General features: G+C 32.8%; 3 protein-coding genes across 3 annotated transcripts; 1 reads left to right on the plus strand and 2 right to left on the minus strand.

Annotated features, from left to right (window-relative positions):
- Positions 1 to 2261: 2261 nt before the first annotated feature.
- On the plus strand, positions 2262 to 4890 carry LOC125203172 (Pectin lyase-like superfamily protein). The gene is made up of 3 exons (XM_048101475.2): positions 2262 to 2540; positions 2649 to 2876; positions 3763 to 4890. The coding sequence occupies exons 1-3, from the start codon at positions 2373 to 2375 to the stop codon at positions 4807 to 4809; spliced, it is 1443 nt and encodes a 480-aa protein (XP_047957432.1). The 5' UTR covers positions 2262 to 2372; the 3' UTR covers positions 4810 to 4890.
- A 2096-nt stretch (positions 4891 to 6986) lies between these two features.
- Positions 6987 to 7880, minus strand: LOC125208176 (uncharacterized). The gene has a single exon (XM_048107758.2). It carries the CDS (start codon positions 7756 to 7758, stop codon positions 7222 to 7224), a length of 537 nt encoding a protein of 178 aa, XP_047963715.1. The 5' UTR covers positions 7759 to 7880; the 3' UTR covers positions 6987 to 7221.
- A 5666-nt stretch (positions 7881 to 13546) lies between these two features.
- On the minus strand, positions 13547 to 14294 carry LOC125207727 (uncharacterized). The gene has a single exon (XM_048107192.2). It carries the CDS (start codon positions 14124 to 14126, stop codon positions 13707 to 13709), a length of 420 nt encoding a protein of 139 aa, XP_047963149.1. The 5' UTR covers positions 14127 to 14294; the 3' UTR covers positions 13547 to 13706.
- Positions 14295 to 22277: the final 7983 nt, after the last annotated feature.

Consider the following 22277-nt stretch of genomic DNA (forward strand, 5'->3'; position numbering starts at 1 on the left):
TTTAGTGTAAATATAACATAAACATATGTTTATATATATGACAATCAATCGGTATGCCGGTATATTGCCCCGGTATATATTAGTATATTGCGGTATAGGAAATCTAATACCGTTATCGTACCGAATCTTTCAGTATGGTAAGTCCGATATTCCGGTATAGTTCCCCACCCCTAGTTGCAATTAGTGTGGTGTCAGTGAATTTATGGCATCAGATAATGAGTTACTCTGAATGAGATTTACTGCTCTTTATTGATTCAGTGGGTCCTTAATAAAAAAATTGTTTGAGTTAATTTTTAAATTTGTCTCTAAACCATTTCACTCATAAAGAATTCTCTTTCTGTCAAAAAAAAATAGTTAAAGATGAATGGTCTACATATATATACACACAGAAAAAAAAAAAGTGTATAAATCTAATTAGAGGCGAATCAATTTATTTTAGATGTCATCCTTTATTGATATTTTCTTTTTCTAGAAACGCAACACAAATTAACCTCTTTATAGGCAATCACATTGCCATTTGTATCCGTTTTTAACAGAGTAATTCTTCCTCTACACACTTCCTTCTCTCACTCAACATTACAAAGATGATGAATCTCTCCTACACAATTCTACTACATCACCTCCTCCTTTCTCTACACACAAAAATAACACAATGCTCCACCACACATTTGAAGTTGCAAGAATTTCAACTCCAAACACTAACATCTTCCACCACTTACACTGCCCCACCACTTCCCACACCCATTAAGGTAAACAACTAAATTATTTTTAATCAAATCCCCATTTTCCACATTATAATTTTATTTTTAAAAATATCACTCTATTAATACTCTCAGAAATCGGAACAGAGCAGCGGCAGAGTGTTTTACCCTATCGGCTACGGCGCGGACCCCACCGGGGCGCAAGATAGCTCCGCCGCCGCGAAGCTACAAAATGGGGTGAATTTGTTGCCCGGAATCAGCGATTTGGGCGGCGCAGTTATTGATTTACAAGGCGACAGCTTCCTCATTAACACTCCTATCAGATTCCCACTAGCCATTGGCAATATTGTTTACTGTTAAAACCATAAAAATCAGGTCAAAACCATTTAAAATTTGACGAAATTGTTAATGTAAGATCAATTGTGATCCGAGTTGAAATGTTCAGGGTGCAAAAATTCAAAAGATAAAGTATATGACCAAAATCATAAAATGAGCATATGTTCGAGACCAGTTTTGGCCTTTAAGAAAATGTCATACAGTACTTATGATGGGATGACACAAAATTTTAAGAATTTTTATTTTGTGTGTTAAATAAAAAGAAAATATAATTTTGTATTAATATAAGAAAGATATTTTTTTTAAATAAAAATATGGTAACATTTATGAACCATCTAATAAGAAGAAGTGAGTAGCTGTTCCGAAATCAAAAGTTAAAACATCTGTTTATGCCCATGTATAATTGAGGGAAATAAAAAGCCCACAGGCCAGAATACTACTTCACTTTTCCAAGGAAAAAAATAAATTTCTTAATAAAATGGAAAAAATATGGAATTAGTAGTATGACGGAAAAATATTGTTTCAATTAGTGTGGTGTCAATAAATTTATGGCATCGGATAATGAGTATGAGATTTACTCCACTTTATTGTTTCAGTGGATCCTTAATAAAAAAAAAAATTTGAATTTATTTTTGAACTAGTTTCTAAACCTCCACATAAAAGAATGAAAGAATAACACTCCATTGACATACATCCTTAAACTAAGACATAAACACATTGATACTATTTGAAAATATCATTTATTTTGTTTTTAATTACTCTCAACTCTCACGTACTTAACATACTTACATTCTCTCTTGCACATTATCTCCTATTTTATACACTTCAAATTCTTCAATTATCTATTATATTCTCTAACCTACTTTGTTGTCTCTTTAATTATATAGCGTATTTATTTTTTTATATACGTATTTTTCACTGAACTCACTGAACATTTATAATTTCTTAAATTTTTTTTTGGCCAAAATAAACATCTCAATTGTGGCGGATGAAGACTGAAGGGTGTATTTTTTTCATCCACAACTTTTTCCATCATTTTATTCAATGGTATAAATCCCCATTAATGAAAGATAGAAAGGTTTCAGTTTTCTTTTTTGCATTGTATGAGTATAATGAAATGATTAATGTCTACATACAAAATAAAGTGCATATATATAACTAGATTTGAATCAATCTATTTTAGGTGTGATCACTAATTGATATCTTCCTTTTCTAACACATTTACTGTGACCAACCTCATTAATAGACATTCACATTGCCCATTCATATCCCTCTATTTGAACATAGTAATTCTTACTCTACACATCTCCATCTCTCTCCCTCAACGTTACAAAGATGATGAATCTCTCCTACACAATTCTACTACACCTCCTCCTCTCTCTACACTCAAAAGTAACACAATGCTCCGCCACACATTTGAAGATGCAAGAATTTCAGACAAAGCTCCAAACACTAACATCTTCCACCACTTCCACCACTCCACAACTTCCCACCTCCACAAAGGTAAACAATTTAATTATTTAAATCAAGTCCCCTTTTTCCACATTATAGTAATATTTTTTTCTAAAAAAATCCCACATTACATTTTATCACTCTCAAAAATCGGAACAGAGCAGCGGCAGAGTGTTTTACCCGATCGGCTACGGCGCGGACCCCACTGGGGCGCACGATAGCTCCGCCGCCATACTAGCGGCGGTGGCAGACGCCGCGAAGCTGCAAAATGGGGTGAATTTGATGCCCGGAATCAGCGATTTGGGCGGCACAGTTATTGATTTGCAGGGCGGCAGCTTCCTCGTTAACTCTCCCATCAGATTCCCACCAGCCATTGGCAATATTGTGGTGCGTTACAACTTTTTTTTTTTAAAATAAATTTATTTCACGAATTTAAAAAAAATTATTTTCTTGCAATTAATGCGTACGGTTTATACATTTTGGTTTACCGACATATATACACATCATAGGATTCTTGCTACTGGCAAATGCACTTATTCTTTTTCCCATTTTATGTTGGAAAAATCTAATAATTTTATTTCGTAACCTAGTCTATTTTGGTGGAATATTATCAACATGAATTATTGCTTCTTTTCCTAAATCGGGCTGAGCATGTTTGAGTTTGGTGCTTATTTTTATGTACTTTATATATATACTCCGATTTCTCTAATTGAAATTTCATTTTCTGTCACATATTATGAAATCATATCATAGATACGTGCAAATAGGCTGTTGCCACGTGTCGTATCAGTATCAAATATTACTTGGCCATCATTTTGCATGGCGATTGCATCAATCAAGCATTAAAAATATGCATTATATTTCACTTATTAAATTACGAATATATTTTGATTATTATGGTCAAAAAACTTTTTCCCTTTCTTTAGTGGTGCTAATCTCAATGTTGCGGATGCATTTACTTTTCCAACAACAAACCAACTCTTTTTCTTAAAGTAGGCAAAATTAATCGCTTTGCTCCACTCTTGTTGAAATCCCAAAACTATCTAAACTTTCAAATTTAAAGACACAATTAATTTTTAAAGCCATTTTACTTACTTTACATACATATGTTGGGCAAGCTCAAATCTAAGATTTCTAAATAACTAGTACTAGTAATTTATATAATGCCTTACATTACATATGTCTCTAAATATTTTGGTATGATAACTAGTGTTACTCACTGCAAATGCTTGTCATTTTATTCGAATTTAGAACATTAACTTAATCTTGACAGGTTCAAGATGGCACGATCCGTGCATCCACCACATTCCCGGGCGACCGGCATCTCATCGAGCTATGGGCGCCCGACTCACCCAACGACGCCTTCTCTAACGCGAAAGACTCCAACAACGGACTCAAATACGAGGACATAACCCTTAAAGACCTCCTCCTCGACTCCAGCTACCGAGGAGGAGGCCTATTGGTGATCGACTCTGCCAGAGTCCGCATCACCAATTGCTTCTTCCTCCACTTCACCACCCAGGGGATCCTGGTCCTCCGGGGCCATGAGACCTTCCTGCGCACCTGTTTCCTCGGACAGCACCCCACTGTCGGAGGAGACAGAGACGAGAAGGCCTACTCTGGCACGGCCATTGACATTGCCAGCACGGACAATGCCATAACCGATGTAGCCATCTTCTCCGCAGCAATAGGCATCGTGCTGCGGGGAAGGGCTAACATAGTCACCGGGGTCCACTGCTACAACAAGGCCACGTATTTCGGGGGCGTTGGCATTTTAGTAAAATCCGCACAAAACCGAATCATCGACCCGTATTTGGACTACAACAGCATAGTCGTTGAGGACCCCTTCCAAATCACCATCTCCAACGGGTTCTTTCTCGGAGATGGAAACATCGTTTTGAAGGCGATTCAGGGCTCGATCTCCGGCCTCAACATCGTCAACAACGTGTTCTCTGGTGACCCGAAGAACATGGTTCCGTCCGTGAGGCTAGACGGCGTGTTTACGAGCATCGATCAAGTGGAAGTCGATCACAATGCGGTGAGTGGAATGGGATTGAAATCGACTAAGGGAAAGATGGCAGTGCAGGGGAATGGGACAAAATGGGAGGCGAATTTTGATCCAATCTTGTTGTTTCCTAATAAGATAAATCATGTTCAATACTCTTTGTATTTGAGAGGAGGGATTGGTGGTGGATTTCCTACACATGCTGTGACAAATGTTTCGAATAATGTGGTGGTGATTGAGAGCCAGCATGCCGTAAACGCCGTCGTTTCGGTTTATGTTGATCAGGATAACATGGTTGGAGAGGGAAGTTTGTAAATGGTAGTGATTTTCGAAAAAAAAGAGGCTTTAGTCTGAGCAAAAAAAAAAATTGCTGTTTCATCATTATTAATTCTTCAAGATTGTGTGTTTTACTAAGCTTATTTTAAATTGTCAGAAGAGTTTGATAATTAAGCTTGTAAGCTAGAAAGAGAATTATATATGAGTATGAAAGAGCTTTTTAATCAATTTTGTTTCAGGAATTATAACACAACCTTTCAATGACTTTAATATCAAAAGATGGTTTTTCAAACGTTTACGATTTTATATTTACTATACATTTTCTAGTTTTTTGCGATTTTAATTTAGTAATTTTTTCTTCTAGCTAGTGAGTTACGTTATTTAATAAGTTTATGTTGCAGTTAAAAATTCTATGTTTGTCTTTGTATAGAGTAATAGACTTGGGCTTGTGTGTTATGCCCATCGAATCCTTAGGGCCCGCTCTCTTACAGATTTTAACTAGTTTCGGCCCGAACACTTTCTTTTATTAGCTCTTATTTTGATTAAGACATGGGCCAGAATTTCAGGTAATTATCGCACTACTAGAAATATGTACGCTTCTATTTTTCTTTACTAATCCAAATAGATTAATTGTTTATATTTCTCGTAAAAACAATGACAAATACTCCCTCCTTTCGCTGTTAGAAGTCCCGATTTACCATTTTAGTCCGTCAGCCATCAGAAGTCCTGATTCATTTTTACTATAAATGGTAGATAGACCTCATTTTTCACTAACTCATTCTACTTATATTTTATTATAAAAATAATATATAAAAATAGACTTATTACATTCCACTATTTATTATCACTTATATTTTCCTTTATATTTTTTAAAGCGACAAAACTTAGATGAGACTCATAAATGCTCGATTTTCATAAGATCTACCGGACATTTAATTGTCGAGTCATTATCAGATTGCATTTCTGATTTTCTCTATACTAATCACAATCAATCAATCATGTATTGATTCTTCTACAATCAATCAATTTCTTAACTTCGTGTGGAAAAAAGTTGCTAAGTAGAAAAGGAGAAGGCAATATTTATTCTTTGGAGTAATAAACAACCAAATTTTGTACAACCAAAATAAAGCTATATTAATAATTTGATGTATTAATTATAGATTTAATAATAAATATAGTAAGTGGACAAGTTAAAAAGACTTATTAGCCTTTAACCTTATTTTTTATTTTTATATTTGAATTTTCTTCCTATTTTTTTAAAAGTTGAATAAAAATATGCACTATTTACATTTATGGTTCTTAAAAAATAAAAAAATTATACACAAATCATAAATATATGACCACAATATTATACACTTTCCATATACTATATATGCATACATATACTTTGAATAAATGCATAAATAAACCTATTTTTTAGCAAATAAACTATTTTTTGGTTGTACAAAATTTGGTCACATAGATTTGTTGTAAAAAGAATATGCATGAAAGGAAGACATATTCCGGCACCATAAATTATACTCCACCTAATTTAATTCCACGAAATTACAGAACAAATCAACAATAATATTATACTACTATTATTTGATACCATCTCTTTCATGTTCGTGTGGCACTTCGTATAATCACATCCAAGAATTTTGGTGCATACATTTTATATGCATATAAATTAACATTTAGACATAGTCATACAATAAAATTTAAAATGCGTATCAGTATCTTCGGTCAAGAAGCCAAGTCAATACCAAATGCTTGACTATATACTATACTACTCCTACTATATTCTAAACTTTTGAATATAATCAACTTTATTGATCCATTTTTTAGTAATTGTATAAATTGTTATCTATCCCAATATTTTTAACTTATATATTAATTAAACTTATCTTCATATTTTTATATCAATTAATACTACAAGTATTTTAAAATATACTGTAAAAAATAAAATGAAACATTAATACACATACAATTTATTTTATGGAGCAAAAATATTAAATCGCCATCTAACATACGATGTCACGACTAAACAATTACTATGAAATTTCGACAATCAAATTAATATCAACAAATGTATCTATACATATTCGATCGATATTACATTATTTTTACTAACACCAACCCTAATAGAGCTCTAGAACAACTTTTGATCATCTCATGGCTATCTATCATCACCATCTTACAGACTTACACCACAGTCATCGGAATGATATCACAAATACAAAAAACAATCATATATACAAATGGCATACTTCATATATTAAAATTAAGTAACAAAACACAAACATACCTCCTAATCATAATAGAGACAAACCACCCTACCCGGCCCAGCCAAAGATACTAGTCTGATCAATTCGACAAATTGATTGATAAATTATCAATTTTTTTTTTTTTTAGAAAAAAAGAAAAACTAGTGATCTTAATCTAACGCTACATTGACATCTTACATCAACCCTAATACCCCCAAAACTCACGGTCCACGACTCCATCCAGCACCGCAGCATAATCTCCATCTCCCTCCATCATCTCCTTCCCCCAATCAACGCCGCACACGTCGACAAAATCCCCTTCGCAGGTCAACACACCATCATTTCTAGGGTTTTGACCATCGTCAATTTTCCCGCCAAAAGGGAAGAATCTCCCGTCGGATTTCTCGGCGGGATGGTAGTTTCGCTGCTTGAAATTCAGGTTGATCGGGCCCTTGTATCCCCGGAGAAGCGGGCTCCCGCTGTGGCGGCCCGTGAACTGCTGCACGAGGGCCCGGAAATTCTTGGCGTCCGCGGTGAGGAGCGTGGTCGGGGCCTTCTTCGAGGACCGCGACCGCCTCCTGACCGCGGGCTTCCCCATGCCGCCTCTCGGGCCCTTGATCGGGGATTTTGGGCCCGGCGGGCTGGAGGGGAGATCAAATGGATCGTCGAATATTAGCTCGGGAATGGTGCTGATGATGTCGTCGTAGCTTTGCTCCCATAATAATTCTTCGGAGCTCTGCATGATTATGTGATAATTAATCAATCTTAATTAAGTTGGATTGATTAATTACCTGGTTAGGGAGAGTGGTTTGAGAGGAACTATATATATGAGGGTGTGGTGTTTTCTTGGGAGGGAAGGAAGTGGAAACCTGAGTTAAATACGACTGTGATGATGTGAGTGTGGGAGAGAGAAACTAAGATACACGTCACTTGAGGGTAGAGTACTTATCTCGACTGATTAATTTAATTTCATAAAATGAAATTAAATTAAATATATTTATAAGGGTTATTATATTCTATATTTATAATCTTCAATGGTGACTTTTTAGCTGAAATTTAAATCGATTACAAATATATTAGTACTCTCTCCGTCCGTGAAATGATGTCCAGTTTTGTTATTTCGGTACATCTGTGAAATATTGTCTACTTTGATTTTTTTTTTCCATTTTCAGAAAATTGACCTTATTTTCAACTAACTCATTACACTAATATTCTATTATAAAAACAATATATAAATGTGAGATCTATATTCCACTAACTTTTTTCACTCACTTTTATTCACATTTCTTAAAACTCGTACCAAGTTAAACTTGGACAACATTTTGTGGACGGAGGGAGTAGTATGTAGAATTCGTTCTTTGCCTTTAGGCCGGAGCAACCATAAATTATTAGACTAGTTGGATATAGTCAGTCACAAGGGTCTCTGTTGATGAATATATACTCTGTTGGTGAATTGTCAAATTGTCTATAAATCAGCTTAGGGTATAGTCACAAGGGTCTCTGTTAGTGAATATATACTCTTGTTCTATATAAAAAAAAAGAAAGCACATTCGATTAGAGGTTTTTCTAAAATGACTAAAAATTTTGTACAATCACTGAATATTGAGATCATATATGATTTGCAAATTATCATACCTTTGAATTGAAGCTCGAAGTAGTTTACTGTTCTAGCATCAGTGGGAACATTTTATGGATTACTGTGTGTACTTTATTGTGGCTTTAGGATGAGATTAACAATTAATTAAACAGTTTAATTATTAACATACAAAGTTGACCAAGAAAGGTCTGGTCCAATTATAAGGGTGGAGGATATGTTAGTTAAATCGAATTAATAAATTAATAAAATATACGTATAGAATTGATCAAACTTAAGCACGCATCCAGCATAATTTGTCCAGGTATACAAGATAATGAATTTGGTTTATTTTAATTTCATAGCTAGTTATATCACCACTTTAAAAACAATTCTCAACAGTTGATTAATTTGATGTAAATTCAATACTTATAAGTTTCTAAGTACTAGCTGATTAAATACTTAACCAATTTTACGTACGCAGCTTCGTGCATGAATTCGACCTAATATCGTTTATTTATTTGAAAAATAAAATTAGATGTAATGACCATTGGAAAGTTTCATCTTCTACCACACCTACCTTTATTTAAAATTAATTGTAGTACCCAAACATTTGCATGAGTTATAAAATATTGCAATTACGTACAACACAATCCTCCCATTTTCTTAGAAATATATAAAATTAAGGGCATCATGATATTGGTAAATGACGTTGCTTTAGATGTGGTCCATGCGACAAATTAAAAGTCCTTGTTGTAATTGCAATTTCTTAAAATTATTCTTAATCACTATTGAATTAACCAATTTATTTATTTTTACAAGTGTCAAAATGGTCTAAATCTTTGAAATAAACGAATCCGGACTTTTGAGGCCCGCTTGTATCGCCGGTTGAGGTGGGCTGGTCTATTGGGTTCTATTTATTTTCACTTTTAGATTTTCTCAAAAACGTACTTATAAAGAAATAGTATGTACAATATTATTAATTTATAAATGAATAAAGACCAAAAATATGAATTAATAACATTTACATTAGTCTACTAAAGAATACTCCCTCTGTCGACCATAACATGTCTCATTTTACCTTTTTTATCTGTCCACGATAAATATCATATTTCGCTTTTTCTATTTAGCACATTCAACTAATTTTTTTCTACCATTTATTTTACAAAGTTGAACAGTTTCATAAAACTTGAGCCACTTAAAAATGGGATATTTATTCATTGACGGATGGAGTACACTAATATAAAATTTTTTACTATTAATATTTAATAGTAGTAAGTACTATTTTGATATTAAATGAAAGAATCAATATGGGGACTGATGACTATGTAAACATGCATGCATCTTGCCAAAACCTACTACGTTGATTTTTACTCTATTCCATGAGGAAATTAAAGTTTTACATTTCTGCATGTACTGATTTTCAATTGGTGCCAACGTGTAGACCGAATAAAAAATCATCTTATGTCCGAAAATTTTTAATGTTTCACCAAATTATTTTCTTTGTAAACCAACTTTAAAATTGAACTACAAGTAATTTACTGAACTACTACTATAATTTTGTTCTACTTTCACAAATAATCAAGATTTTGAGGCTGACATCTATAATGGCTTACTTATGTCTTACTTATGTGACATTATCAGATGTTAACTAAAACGACGTTGTGTAATGTTGTTTAGTTTGATGTCCGGTAATAACACATAAATTAGTCCCTAAGCCATGTCAATACATGAATATGTGCTGTGAAATTATAAATTAGAAATTAGTAGGAGTAGTTCGGTAAAATTCACAAACATATTTTATAGCAATATGAAAAAAGTAGAATTTAGCTAAAATTTTAGAATTTAAAGGAAAATTAATACTCCCTCCGTCCACGAATAGGAGTCTCATTTCTTTCCGGCACGAGTTTTAAATAATATGTGAGTGGAATGAGTTAGTAGAATGTGAGACCTCTTTACCATTTATAGTACTCCATCCGTTCCATAGTAATGAAGGCGTTTCTTTTCGGTACGGAGATTAAGAAAAATTGTGTTAGGTGAGTTAAGTAAATGGAGAATAAAGTTTAAAATGAAAAAAGTAGAGAGATGAAGAGAGGAAAAGTAAGAGAGAGTAAAGTAGGTGTGAAAAATGTGTTGACTTTTACTAAACAGGGAAATGACTCTATTACTATGGAACGTACTAAAATGACAAAATGACTCTATTACTATGGAATGGAGGGAGTAATTATAAACCGAGACTTCTATTCGCGGACCTAGAATAAAATGGAAATATTGGACTCCTATTTGTGGATGGAGAGAGTATCATATATTGGGTGTAGGCGTGTAGCACACCGCATAGGTTATAAATAACCAAATGGATCCCGCGGGGAAAACGAAGTTGGTTCCCGAGTGATAGATTTGCAAGAATAACCAAGTAATGTAGTACTATTAATTACTATAGTACTCCCTCCGTCCCAGAGAAGTTGGTATATTTTGAAAATGGCACGAGATTTTAGGAGGTTTTGTTTTGTGTGTTAAATGGAGAGAGAAAATATAATTTTTATATTCATGTGAGAGAGAACTTTTTCTACAAAGGGAAATGTGACATCTTTTGTGGGACAAACTGAAAAGGAAAGTGTGTCAATTTATCTGGGACGGAGGGAGTACTTTTTTATTACACTCCTATATTTGCAAATCTGGCCGTATTTAATGACCGTGTCTTCAATGGACAAATTTTGTTGGATATATTTTAATGACCTTTACAAAATTTGTTGGCCATAAGTGAAGTTTGATGTGTACGAAGCAGCAGATTTCTCACGGTGTGACACGTACCTTTGAAAATGTGAACACAATCTTTGATCAAACCTCAGATTAATTTATAAGATAATGTGTGGGGTGACAAATTCTTTTTGACCTTTTTGATGTTGCCAAGTCTTTTTCTACTATTGACTTCACATCAAGATGATGTATGTGGTGACAAGCATTAATTTTTGTTGTTCATTTGAGGGTTACGCTTCCATAATTTCCATGAAACTACACTAAATTATAGTACTCCGTATAACATAAAATACTAAGTATATATATACGTCTAGAATTACCATTGTATTATAATGCGTGCGATTTATTTTTTCTACGCTGATTTATATCAATTTATATGTATGTGTATGTGAATATATTCTCATTCACACACACACCTCGAGAATTTACATTGCACTTGTCATTTTCTATATACAAAGGTATAATGTCTCAAATAAGTTTGACACAATAATGGATTTTATACTCATATTTTATGATAAGGATTAAAGAAGTACTTCAACACAAAATATATTACTAAAAGACTAAAATGATTAAATTTTGTCTATTAATTAAATGGTATATTTATTTTAAGACATCCAAAGAAAAATACACATCTTTTAGCGTGGGTAAGTAGGGGGTATAATTAAGTTTTCTACCCTTATTAGCTCCCATTTTAGATCAAAATTAGATCTTTAAATCCTTGAGCCAATTACCTTGTCTTGAGCCCAAAAAAGGGTTTAACAAATTAACGCATACTAATTCAACTAATGATTTGTGACCGACATCAAATAATATATGTATACGCATAGGTATATATAAAGCAGCTAGATAAATTAATTTTCTTGGAATTTAATTTATAAAAAAAGTTATTAAAGACAAAAAAATAGATATGGCGATGTACACGCGGCGCAAAAGATCGAAGAAAAAGATGATGATGATGAATTATTTAATGGAGTAGTATTATTTTATTATAACAATGTAAATGGTGATGATAGGTTGATAAAGGGTCAAAAAGAGCGAAAAAACGAGTTTGACTAGGTAAAATTTTATTGCGCCCAGATGGAGATGGGTAAACAACCATGAGTCATCGCATTAATTTAGATACTAGTACTATATTTATTTAATACTAGTACTGTAGTATTAAACACTAATGAGACAATAAGAATGTTACTACTATATTTTTTTTTCTACCTACTGTTGGGACGTGGACAATCAAGTTAAACATGGCCAACTATTAGTAGTCGTGCAATTTACTGTTTCAGGTTATATCAAAAATAATTGGTTAATTTACAATCTAGCATTCGGAATAATTCAAACCCCAATCTATTAATTAATTGTTGGAAAAATACTAAATTATAATTTTAAATATGAATTATTGACTCCAATAAAATACTAGTAGCATAAACCGTAGTTACAAATTATTAAAACACAAATATCGACAACTGAATGATAATTCAAAACCATTTTATTAATAAAATTTGTTGGATGATTAAAACTTTAAAATAGTAGCCAAATAACTCTAAATATATACTTTCAAATGTGTGATATAATCGTTTATTTCTATATTTTAATTCCAACAAAAAGTTATATGTACGGAACCAAAAAAGATTTACACATCATGCAAAATCCGTTTAATTTATTTATTTTGGTATCTTTGGAGGAATCCCATTTCAATTGTCACACACAGGTACGAGGAATTCTAAAATTAATTTCTAACCATATAAGATCATGGAACTCCCACATTGAATTCATATGGAGTAGTAATAATTAAGATCATGGACCTCTCTATAATGGCTACTACAAAAACCAAACCAGCAGTACTTAGTGATAGAAATTCATGGGTTTTATCCTAAAATCAATTGGTGGTAGGAGGAGGAGCCCACAAGACTTATATATTAGTTTCAGTTTTCTCTTAACACCGATGTGAGACAGTTATATGTTATACTCCCTCCGTCCCACTTAAAATGAACATTTGGAAATCGGCACGAGATTTTATGCAGTGTTGTTTTGTGAGTTAAATGAGAGAGAGTAAAGTAAGAGAGATGAAAAAGTAGAGATAGAATTATTTCCATTTTAGGAAACGTTTCATTTTTAATGGGACAAACAGAAAAAAGGAAAACGTTTCATTATTAATGGGACGGAGGGAGTATATTTTTAGTTTCAATTGTCAACCTTTAATAAATAACCAAAAGCTGGTTTTTCATTATCAAACACCATCCATATTGTTACATTAATCAACACTAATTACTGCATGCCAACTCTAATTAGGTTGCAAGAGCCTATTATTACAAAAATCAAAAAAAGAAATTAAATTTTTAAAAAAAAAAGAAGAAAAAAAACATTCAAGAGCAGTAGTAGTGATGACGATGACGAGCCTCGTGATTGGCCGGCGCCGCAAAGCACAGCGTGATCGGGCCTTTCGGGCTCGAATTCGCGTTGTGGCAGCCCGTGTGCTGCTGCACCAGGGCCCGAAAATTCGATATGCTCGCGTTCAGAAACGTCGTCGACTGCGCCGCCGCATCCGCCGCCCTCGCCCGCCGCCGCTTCGCCTTCCCCGGAGCCGCCGCCGCCGCCTCCGGGCTCGACACGCCCCTCGCCGCGTCCGGATTGATCGAAACGATCTTGTCGTCGAAGAAACTCTCTGGCGGCGCGGAATCGGGAAATCCTTGAGAGAGCATCTCCATTTCGACGGTGGCGAAGTAATCCTGCTCCCATAGATTGAAATCCTGCAACTGCTGACTCATGTCGGAATACTGATCCATTTTTTCTCTCTCTCTCTGGATTTTTAGGATACGGTTTGAATTGATGGTTGGCACTGTTATATAGGGGAGTGGGAAATTCAAATTAGGGGTTAAAATTCCGCCATTATCTCTTAAAATTTTGAGCTCGCGTCGGCAGATAAATAAAAGGAAAAAAGAGAGTCAATCGATGGGAAAAGAGGTTAGAAGCAAATTCCTCGGATCGAGACAAGATTTAATGGATAATGTCGTTTTGTGGTAAGAAAGGCAACTGCGCAGTTTCGAGGAAGGAGAAGTAGTCAATGTCATTAGCATAGTGATTAGTAAGTGAAGAAAACGTAATTAGACTCGTTATTAATCCCTTTCTTTATTCAAAGTTTTGTGCCCCGTTTCATTTAAACATTGTACTCTCCGCTGCGATGAAGACGATACAAAATTTTACTCCTACACACTCCTTCGGTTTCAAGGTGGTTGAAGCTTTTCTTTTTGATATGTGATTTAGGCCATCCACGGTGGAATGGATGATGCGACAGACGATGCATCGTCCACCACTGTGGCATCGCAGATGATGATTAACCCATCGTCCGCGCCCGATCGATCGTCCGCGGACGACTCGACGCATTTTTGTTTTTTAATTTAATTTTATTTAATTTTCAAAACCTATATATGCCTCTCACTTTTCACTTCATTTTTCACTCATTTCACTCTCAAATTCACACTACATATTCTACACTTCAAACAAAATTAATCCTGGAGATTACCCAAGTCCATTGTTTTTTTTTTAATTTCTTAGTTTGTAATTTTTTTTAAATTAAGTAAATGTAGGATTTGTCTTAATTGTGTTGTTTTTATTTATTTATTTATTTTGCTTGATATATTTGCATAAATTATATAAATACAAAATAGAAGTAAAATGCTTAGGGCGGGCTATAGTCCGCTCCATTGCAGGTGGAAGGGGCGGAGGATAAAATGCTGACGTGGCGGTGCATAGGGCGGGGCTTAGGGCATCGCTTAGTCCGTCCCATTGTGGATGCCCTTAAGAAAAATTATGTTAACTGAGTTAAGTAAAGAAATAATAACGTAAAAAATGAAAAAGGGTAGAGAGATAAAAGATTATAAAGTAATAGAGAATAAAGTACTGAGACATAAGAAATGTGTTCTTTTGTTAGAAAGTGAAATGACTCCGATCCACTATTATGGAATATATCAAAATGGTAAAATAACTTCACTACTATGGAACGGAGGGAATATGTTATTAAATTTTTGTTTTAAAAATATGAAGAGGTTAAAGTAGAAATAATACTCTTCCATGTCACAAAATAGATACTTTTGTGATTATAGATTTGCATACATTAGTAAAATAAATAAGTATATATAGAGATAAAAAAAAAATGTGTTTATTAATGGGAGATGATCCTATCTCATCAGAGACAAAAAAGTTATCAAAAGGACAAAAACTAAAGTGTGCTATGTTTACGACAAACCAAAATGGAATGCGCGTCTATATGACACAAAATTAATTAATGAAACCCAAAATTGCATTTTATTTTCTTTTTGTACGTTCTTTTTTACAATTGTGTTCATGGATGGATTGAGATTTGAGAGTAGCAGCATTTGCAGTGTTATAGTACTCCACTTAGAAGAGGATCTAATTTAAAATGGTTATATATCTGAATTTAGATGTGAGAAAAAAAAATTCTGAAAACCGAATTAATATCCGATCATAATCAAATCAAAATTTAAAATTTGGTTTGGATGTGTTAATGGGTTGATACACTTGAGCATCAATTATAGAAAATTAATTTTTTAATTTTTAATTTTTTATATTGTCTATTTCGGTTTTTTTGTTTTGATTTTTATAGTTTAGATTTTGTTTTATCGAATATTTGGATATGTTTATGCAATTTCGTTGGTATATTCAGGCCAATTTTTATAATTCGGATTTCAGTTTTTTATGGACTAATTTCGAATTCCAGACTCCCATTACGCAAAGAAATTTGAACAGCTAGAGTTGAATTTGAGAACTAAAGTACTATTATAGAGAATTATCGGAATATCATGTAACTATTTATTACTCCAATATTTGTATCAAAATTCAAACACATTACAAGAATTTTGAAGGATTATAGCGTTGGTACACGTGTGAACGTATAAATTTGTTTTGATAAGAGCATATATTTTAAATTTTGAATTCGTAACTTTGAAACAAAAATTTACTTATGTTATTAATAATATGGCCCATGCATAACGAATTTTATACGAATGAGTTGAAGCTCCGGATTTTGTTGAGGATCTTTTTTTTATCATGATTCATGAGTTTACGATTAAAAAATTGGATTTAGATTTTACAATATGATTTATCGACAAGGAAATCTTGTGGGTCAAAAATTGTGTATATTAATATATGTAAGCACACGGATGCGTTACAAACATGTATAGTATTCTTTTTGTTTTTTACAATTAAAATACCTTTCAACCACCGGTGAAAATTGAAAATCAAATTTACTATTCCCTCCGTCCTAAAGTAGATATCACACCTAGGAATTGACACGGGATTTTAAGAGGTGTTGTTTTGTGTGTCAAGTGGAAAGAGAAAATAATATATTTATTTTAATGTGCGAAGAGAACTTTTTCCAAAAAAAGAAATATGATATCTTTTGTGGGACAAACTAAAAAGGAAAGTGTGACATTTACTATGGGACGAGGGGATTACTACTTATTAGATTCGAAACTCCTTATTGGTTGAGGCAACTCGAGTTGTAATTATTGACAAACTTCAATCATGCATGATTTTATTGTGGCCACCCTTTGTTGAAGGTGGTAATATCGTTTTATCACTTTCGATAAATATGAAATAAGTGATCCACAATTGGAACTCACATATGATACATGCGTATAAAATCAATTATATTTTTCCCAAACTTCCTCAAAATATTTCAACTTTTCAGCATTATTTAATTTTGTTTCGACACGTATATCCGATCAATTTCTTTTTATGAATCCAAATATATGTTCGACTAATTATTTAGTTAATTACTCGACATGATATACGCCGAAGCATAAACTAAAGAACTACTCCATCAGCGTCCAAATCAGAGCCCGACACCGGTTTGCCTCCGGTCGAGTTATCCACCCGCTACCCGTGGTTTTGATCAACTCGGAGTAATTAAAATTTATTTTAAAAAAATATAAAAAATAATCAATAATGATTCTTTATTTAACATTTGATTTAGTATTTCAAACTCTCAACCCATACTTATTGTCTACTACTTGCACGGATCGGAACCCTATATTGGATGACCGATGATGCCAGAAAGCTACTCCATTAACTAGCTATGGCAAACTACTTGGAAGACAGTTGAAGGGTGGCTTCTTGTTACGAGTATAATTAACATGCTTACTACATAATTTTTGTGTTGAATAAACCTATATACTTTATTTTATATTTCTTGAAATCTATAATGTGACCATACTTAATTAATCAGCTTGTAGGTAATTCATTAGCAACAATTTTTGCTCATAACTAGGAGGATTAATTGTATTCAAATTTGATCAAATCATACCTAAATAAATGATAATGATGGTACAATTAAAATGGGAATTGCTAATAGCAAAATTCCTCTAAATTCAACGGAATTATTGCACGAGTTGTCGAATAAGGAAAATGAAAAACAAAAAGTACTACTCCTACTACAAAATTAATAGCATGGGGAAAAGAAATCAAATTAATTGAAAAACCAATCAATAGTTCAAATATCAATCCCAATCAGTCAAGTTACATTTCGTGTTATTTACGTTGATTTTACAAAAAAATTGACAATGCATGATAGTATATCCTAATGTTCATAAAAATTAGCAAATAATGGGAAATCAAAGATTGAACCGGAACTCAAATATTACACCTAGTGAATGACTGAATTCATATAAACAAAGATCCGGCTGAGGTTGACTTCTCAGTACGATTATTGGTCTTATATATAATTGACAATTTTTTAAAAAATTGATATTTGGATTTATTAGAAAAATGTGATTCAAGTATTCAACCAGTGTGCTCAATAATCATAATGAAGCCAAAGCTGTCGAAATTGACTAATTATACAAAATTTGACTGTGTCCCTTTCTCCATTTTGCCTTTGTCATAACATAGAAAGGGGCCTAACAAAAACAAAATGCAGAAGCATTAAATTTATTTTCGATTTAGATAATTATTAATTTGACCAATTTATTTACTTACATATATCTTCATTTTACCTTTGATTTAATATTAAGTATAAAAAAAAGTCTATATCGTTTGAATTAGTGTTAAATGTAATTCCACAAAATATATCAAGGTTTACATAAAAAATACACGTAGCATTTATCTATTTTTCTCGCTCTCAATTTTCGAATTCGTAAACATATCTTTGTTTAGCTTCAAACTTAGGAGTATATTTGTCTATGTAGGGCAAATTTTGAGTGATTATAAAATTTGAGTTTTGTGACAAATAAGTAATGGACGAGAGATAAACAAGTAAACACAAATATTCCACTTTTAATGAGATTCAAATTCATGTTTATAACTAAACAAACTCACAAAAGCAAATTAGATTCTGTACAATGTAACAGCAAAAGCAAATAGACAAACGAGCAACAAATATAATCTAGGAATGAGTTGCGAGATTGTTTTAGTCATAAGGGGTTAGTTATGACTAATTATCCCATAATTAGTCATCTAGGATTTAATTGTGCGATTGAATCTCATGAACCAAATACACTATATGCTTAATTCGGGATACAATCTTGCAAAACGATCACCCCATAAATGCGTAAAGTTATTCAGGACTCTACTATGCAATTATCCTGGGATCATATTAAATATTTATTCCATAAAACTCTTTGAATTTTGATACTAGGAGTACGATTTTGTAACTAGTCAAATAAAGCTATACACGAAACTTCCTTCCATTTGGTTTATTTTTGATGGGGCATAAGATATAATGGTAGAAAATTCCACTCTCATCAGTAAACTAGTCTTCATGTCATGTGGAATATGACATGTCTATTGAAATCCTGAGTGGTTTTGACTGAAAAATCAATATTTGGACAATAATCATCCTAAAAACAGATATATTTTTTTTGTTCTGTAACACTTAAATATAGGAATTAAACTAAAATCAACTCTATCAATTAATTCAATTCGATTAAAAATATCTGTTCAAAACCATATCTTCGTCACTCAATACATACGTAGTCAATTCAAAACGAATCACGCTTTGGAAATTTTAAAACTCAACATACAAATAGTTCTAACAACAATAAATTCTCACATTAATTTTCAATATATATTTAAACTTATATCGTTTTATTCAAACATTTTTGTGTGTGTTGTAAATAAAACAATCAGACACGTACGATACAATAAACTACACTAAAAACCAACAAGAAATTGAAAATGGAAAGGAATTGTTTTCCTACCCTGTAATTGCATTTTATGTAATTTAGAAAAAATTCAAAACATTATTTTCTAATATTCTTATTCAAAATAAGAAACCAGCTGGTGAGTAATTATAGAAAAGGAGATATGTTGAATTGTAGCTATGGCTAGTAAAATTATTTACATTGACATAAATGCTAGACATACGTGTTCTACATAAGAATAAATTGGAAGCCATGAAAAAATCAAACCTTATAACACACTCCAATATTTTACAGACTTAGAGTGGTCAAATATGAGACTATTAGCATCAACTAATTGATTGCAACAACAAAATCGAGTTTACGAATGAACTGCGGCGGCTTGAATTTTTTAGATAATTAAGCGAAGTATATACCAACTCATTCATTAGTTTGCTTTTCAAGATTTGACTATTCCATGAAAATGAAAGGTGTTTACTTTAGTGACTATCAACCAAGAAAATCAAGCTTCAAATATTGCTTCTTACCAACTAACTATAAAATTCGATGATTTTCCCCCGTTTTCCTATTATGATATATCAATCGTAGTACAACTTTTCTTTCTTTAACAATTTCAAATACTCCTCGTAGAACTGTCTAAGAGCGATTACAATATATGCCACAAATCTAAATCAAACTTATATTATTGACGTGTCACATTAGTTTTTTCAGATTAAGTACAAATAGTCAAGATCACATAGTGATTTCGCAATGGCTGATTTCATGTGGCCTGAACCGCTCAGCAGCCCATTCCATGGTCCACCTCGCTCTCTTGCACTAGACGATAAGCCCCCGACCAAATAGTATCAATAATGCGAGTATAAAAAGTTGTGTTGTATTATCTCGTAAGAGTGTCCACAATAGGCGGAACAGCTACGCCACAGCCAAAAAAAAACTTGTACGCCTAGTCATCACAACCACAAAAACTCTTCCGTCACATCATCATAACCACAAAACAAAATCACATTATTTATCACATTATTAATAAATAAATTTTTTTAAAAATAATAAAAATGGGAACGGCAGCCGACGCGGAACCGCCACCGCCCCGTCCATGTTGCTTACGTGGCACCCTCCGTCCCTGCTATAGACCGCCACCGCGGTCCTATTGGTGATGCTCTAACTAGCTATGCAAAATTTGCAATCACATTGCCAAAAGCAATGATATTCATTACTCCACAACGTTATTACTATAAATCATGATATATGAATCCCCATGTAATTTCCCTCTGTTTTCATAATGAAACTACTATAGTCAACGATCATTATCACTGATTTTTTTAATTTTACATTGAATTCAAATATAGGATCTCGGGATTAGGAATTTCAGACATAAATAACATGGACAAAATAAAAGAATTAAAAAAAATCAGATTTTTAAATGGTCAACCTTTGAAATATGATTCCGGTCTTAAAAATAAAATGAGACAAAACAGTCAAAGATTATTTCACATCACTGAAATTAACTTATGACACGCATCATTCAAATAAAATAAAAATAGGAAAAAAATGAAAACAATAAAAGAATTATAGGTTGCTGTGATATTGCTGGTAGTAGTACTTATTTTCAGTTTTTATATTAATTATTAATGTCTCAATTTATATTATGTTATTTGGGTTGACTACGGAAAGATGATAACTGTTCTACTACTACAATTTTCCGTGATTCACGATATACCAGTAACAATTTTACCATTTTGATCTTGATAATATTTGTTTTAAGATAAATATTTATATTATTATATGATACACAATTATTAGCTCTACAATAAAAAAAAGTGATATAAAATAATCAACCAAATTAAAATTTTGATTAATATAGTTGAAAACTATAGCATTTATGATGTACTCCTATGTAAAAAAAAAAATTAATTAAATATTATTGAAAGTAAAAATTATTAATAAGATATTGTGAAATCAATTTGTAAAACAAACGATCACGTTCGAATCATTGAAGGCGCTGTGTGAACAATGTGATTTGCCACAAAGTGTGGTCCCAGTCTCCAAATTGACTAGAAGAAAAAAAAAAATCAATTATTAAATGTCACATTATTGATGTAGGAGTAGAATATTACGATGGCTTAACTCATTTATTAAGGTTATTTAGATTTAGATGTCATATCATATGTCTCGCTAAAGCTTGTATAATTAGTCAAGTCAATTAACATCACCAATTTTCATACGAAATATTGTGTTTGGGTAACCGGAGATGATAATCTATTCTATGTAGTATAAAAATAAATTTAGACACAAAAAAATTGCCATGCTTCAAAATAAAAATAAGAGGTCATTACAATTGATTTTGTAACCCTAAACTTATTTACTCCAAAATAAATCGGCATATTTATGTATGCAACTAAGCAAGACATTAACCGAGAAACTCACGAATCAACTCGACTTATCAACACCATCCCCTCTACCATATTTGGATAGACGCAGGTGGGGTCACATGGTTTGGGTGACCCCATTATTATCCTCTAAATACAGAAACGCTCAATTAAATTTGATTTTTTGAGCCACTATGAACTCCGTGTCTGGCAGTTCCAGTCTCTATGAGAATATTCTCCCGAATTCTTCAATGCTACCATATTGTTATTGAATAGTACTTATAGACCTGCCCAAGGTTTACCGAGCCGGCGTTTAAAACCGAAATCGTAACCGCCGGTTACGGTTCCGAACCGAAACCGTGAGAATTTACTCGAACCGAAACCGTCAGTTTTTGAACCGTGGTTCGGTTCATGT

The sequence above is a fragment of the Salvia hispanica genome, chromosome 6 (assembly GCF_029641045.1).
Source record: "Salvia hispanica isolate PSC_SH4W2 chromosome 6, Shi_PSC_v1, whole genome shotgun sequence".
Classification (NCBI taxonomy): Eukaryota; Viridiplantae; Streptophyta; class Magnoliopsida; order Lamiales; family Lamiaceae; genus Salvia; species Salvia hispanica.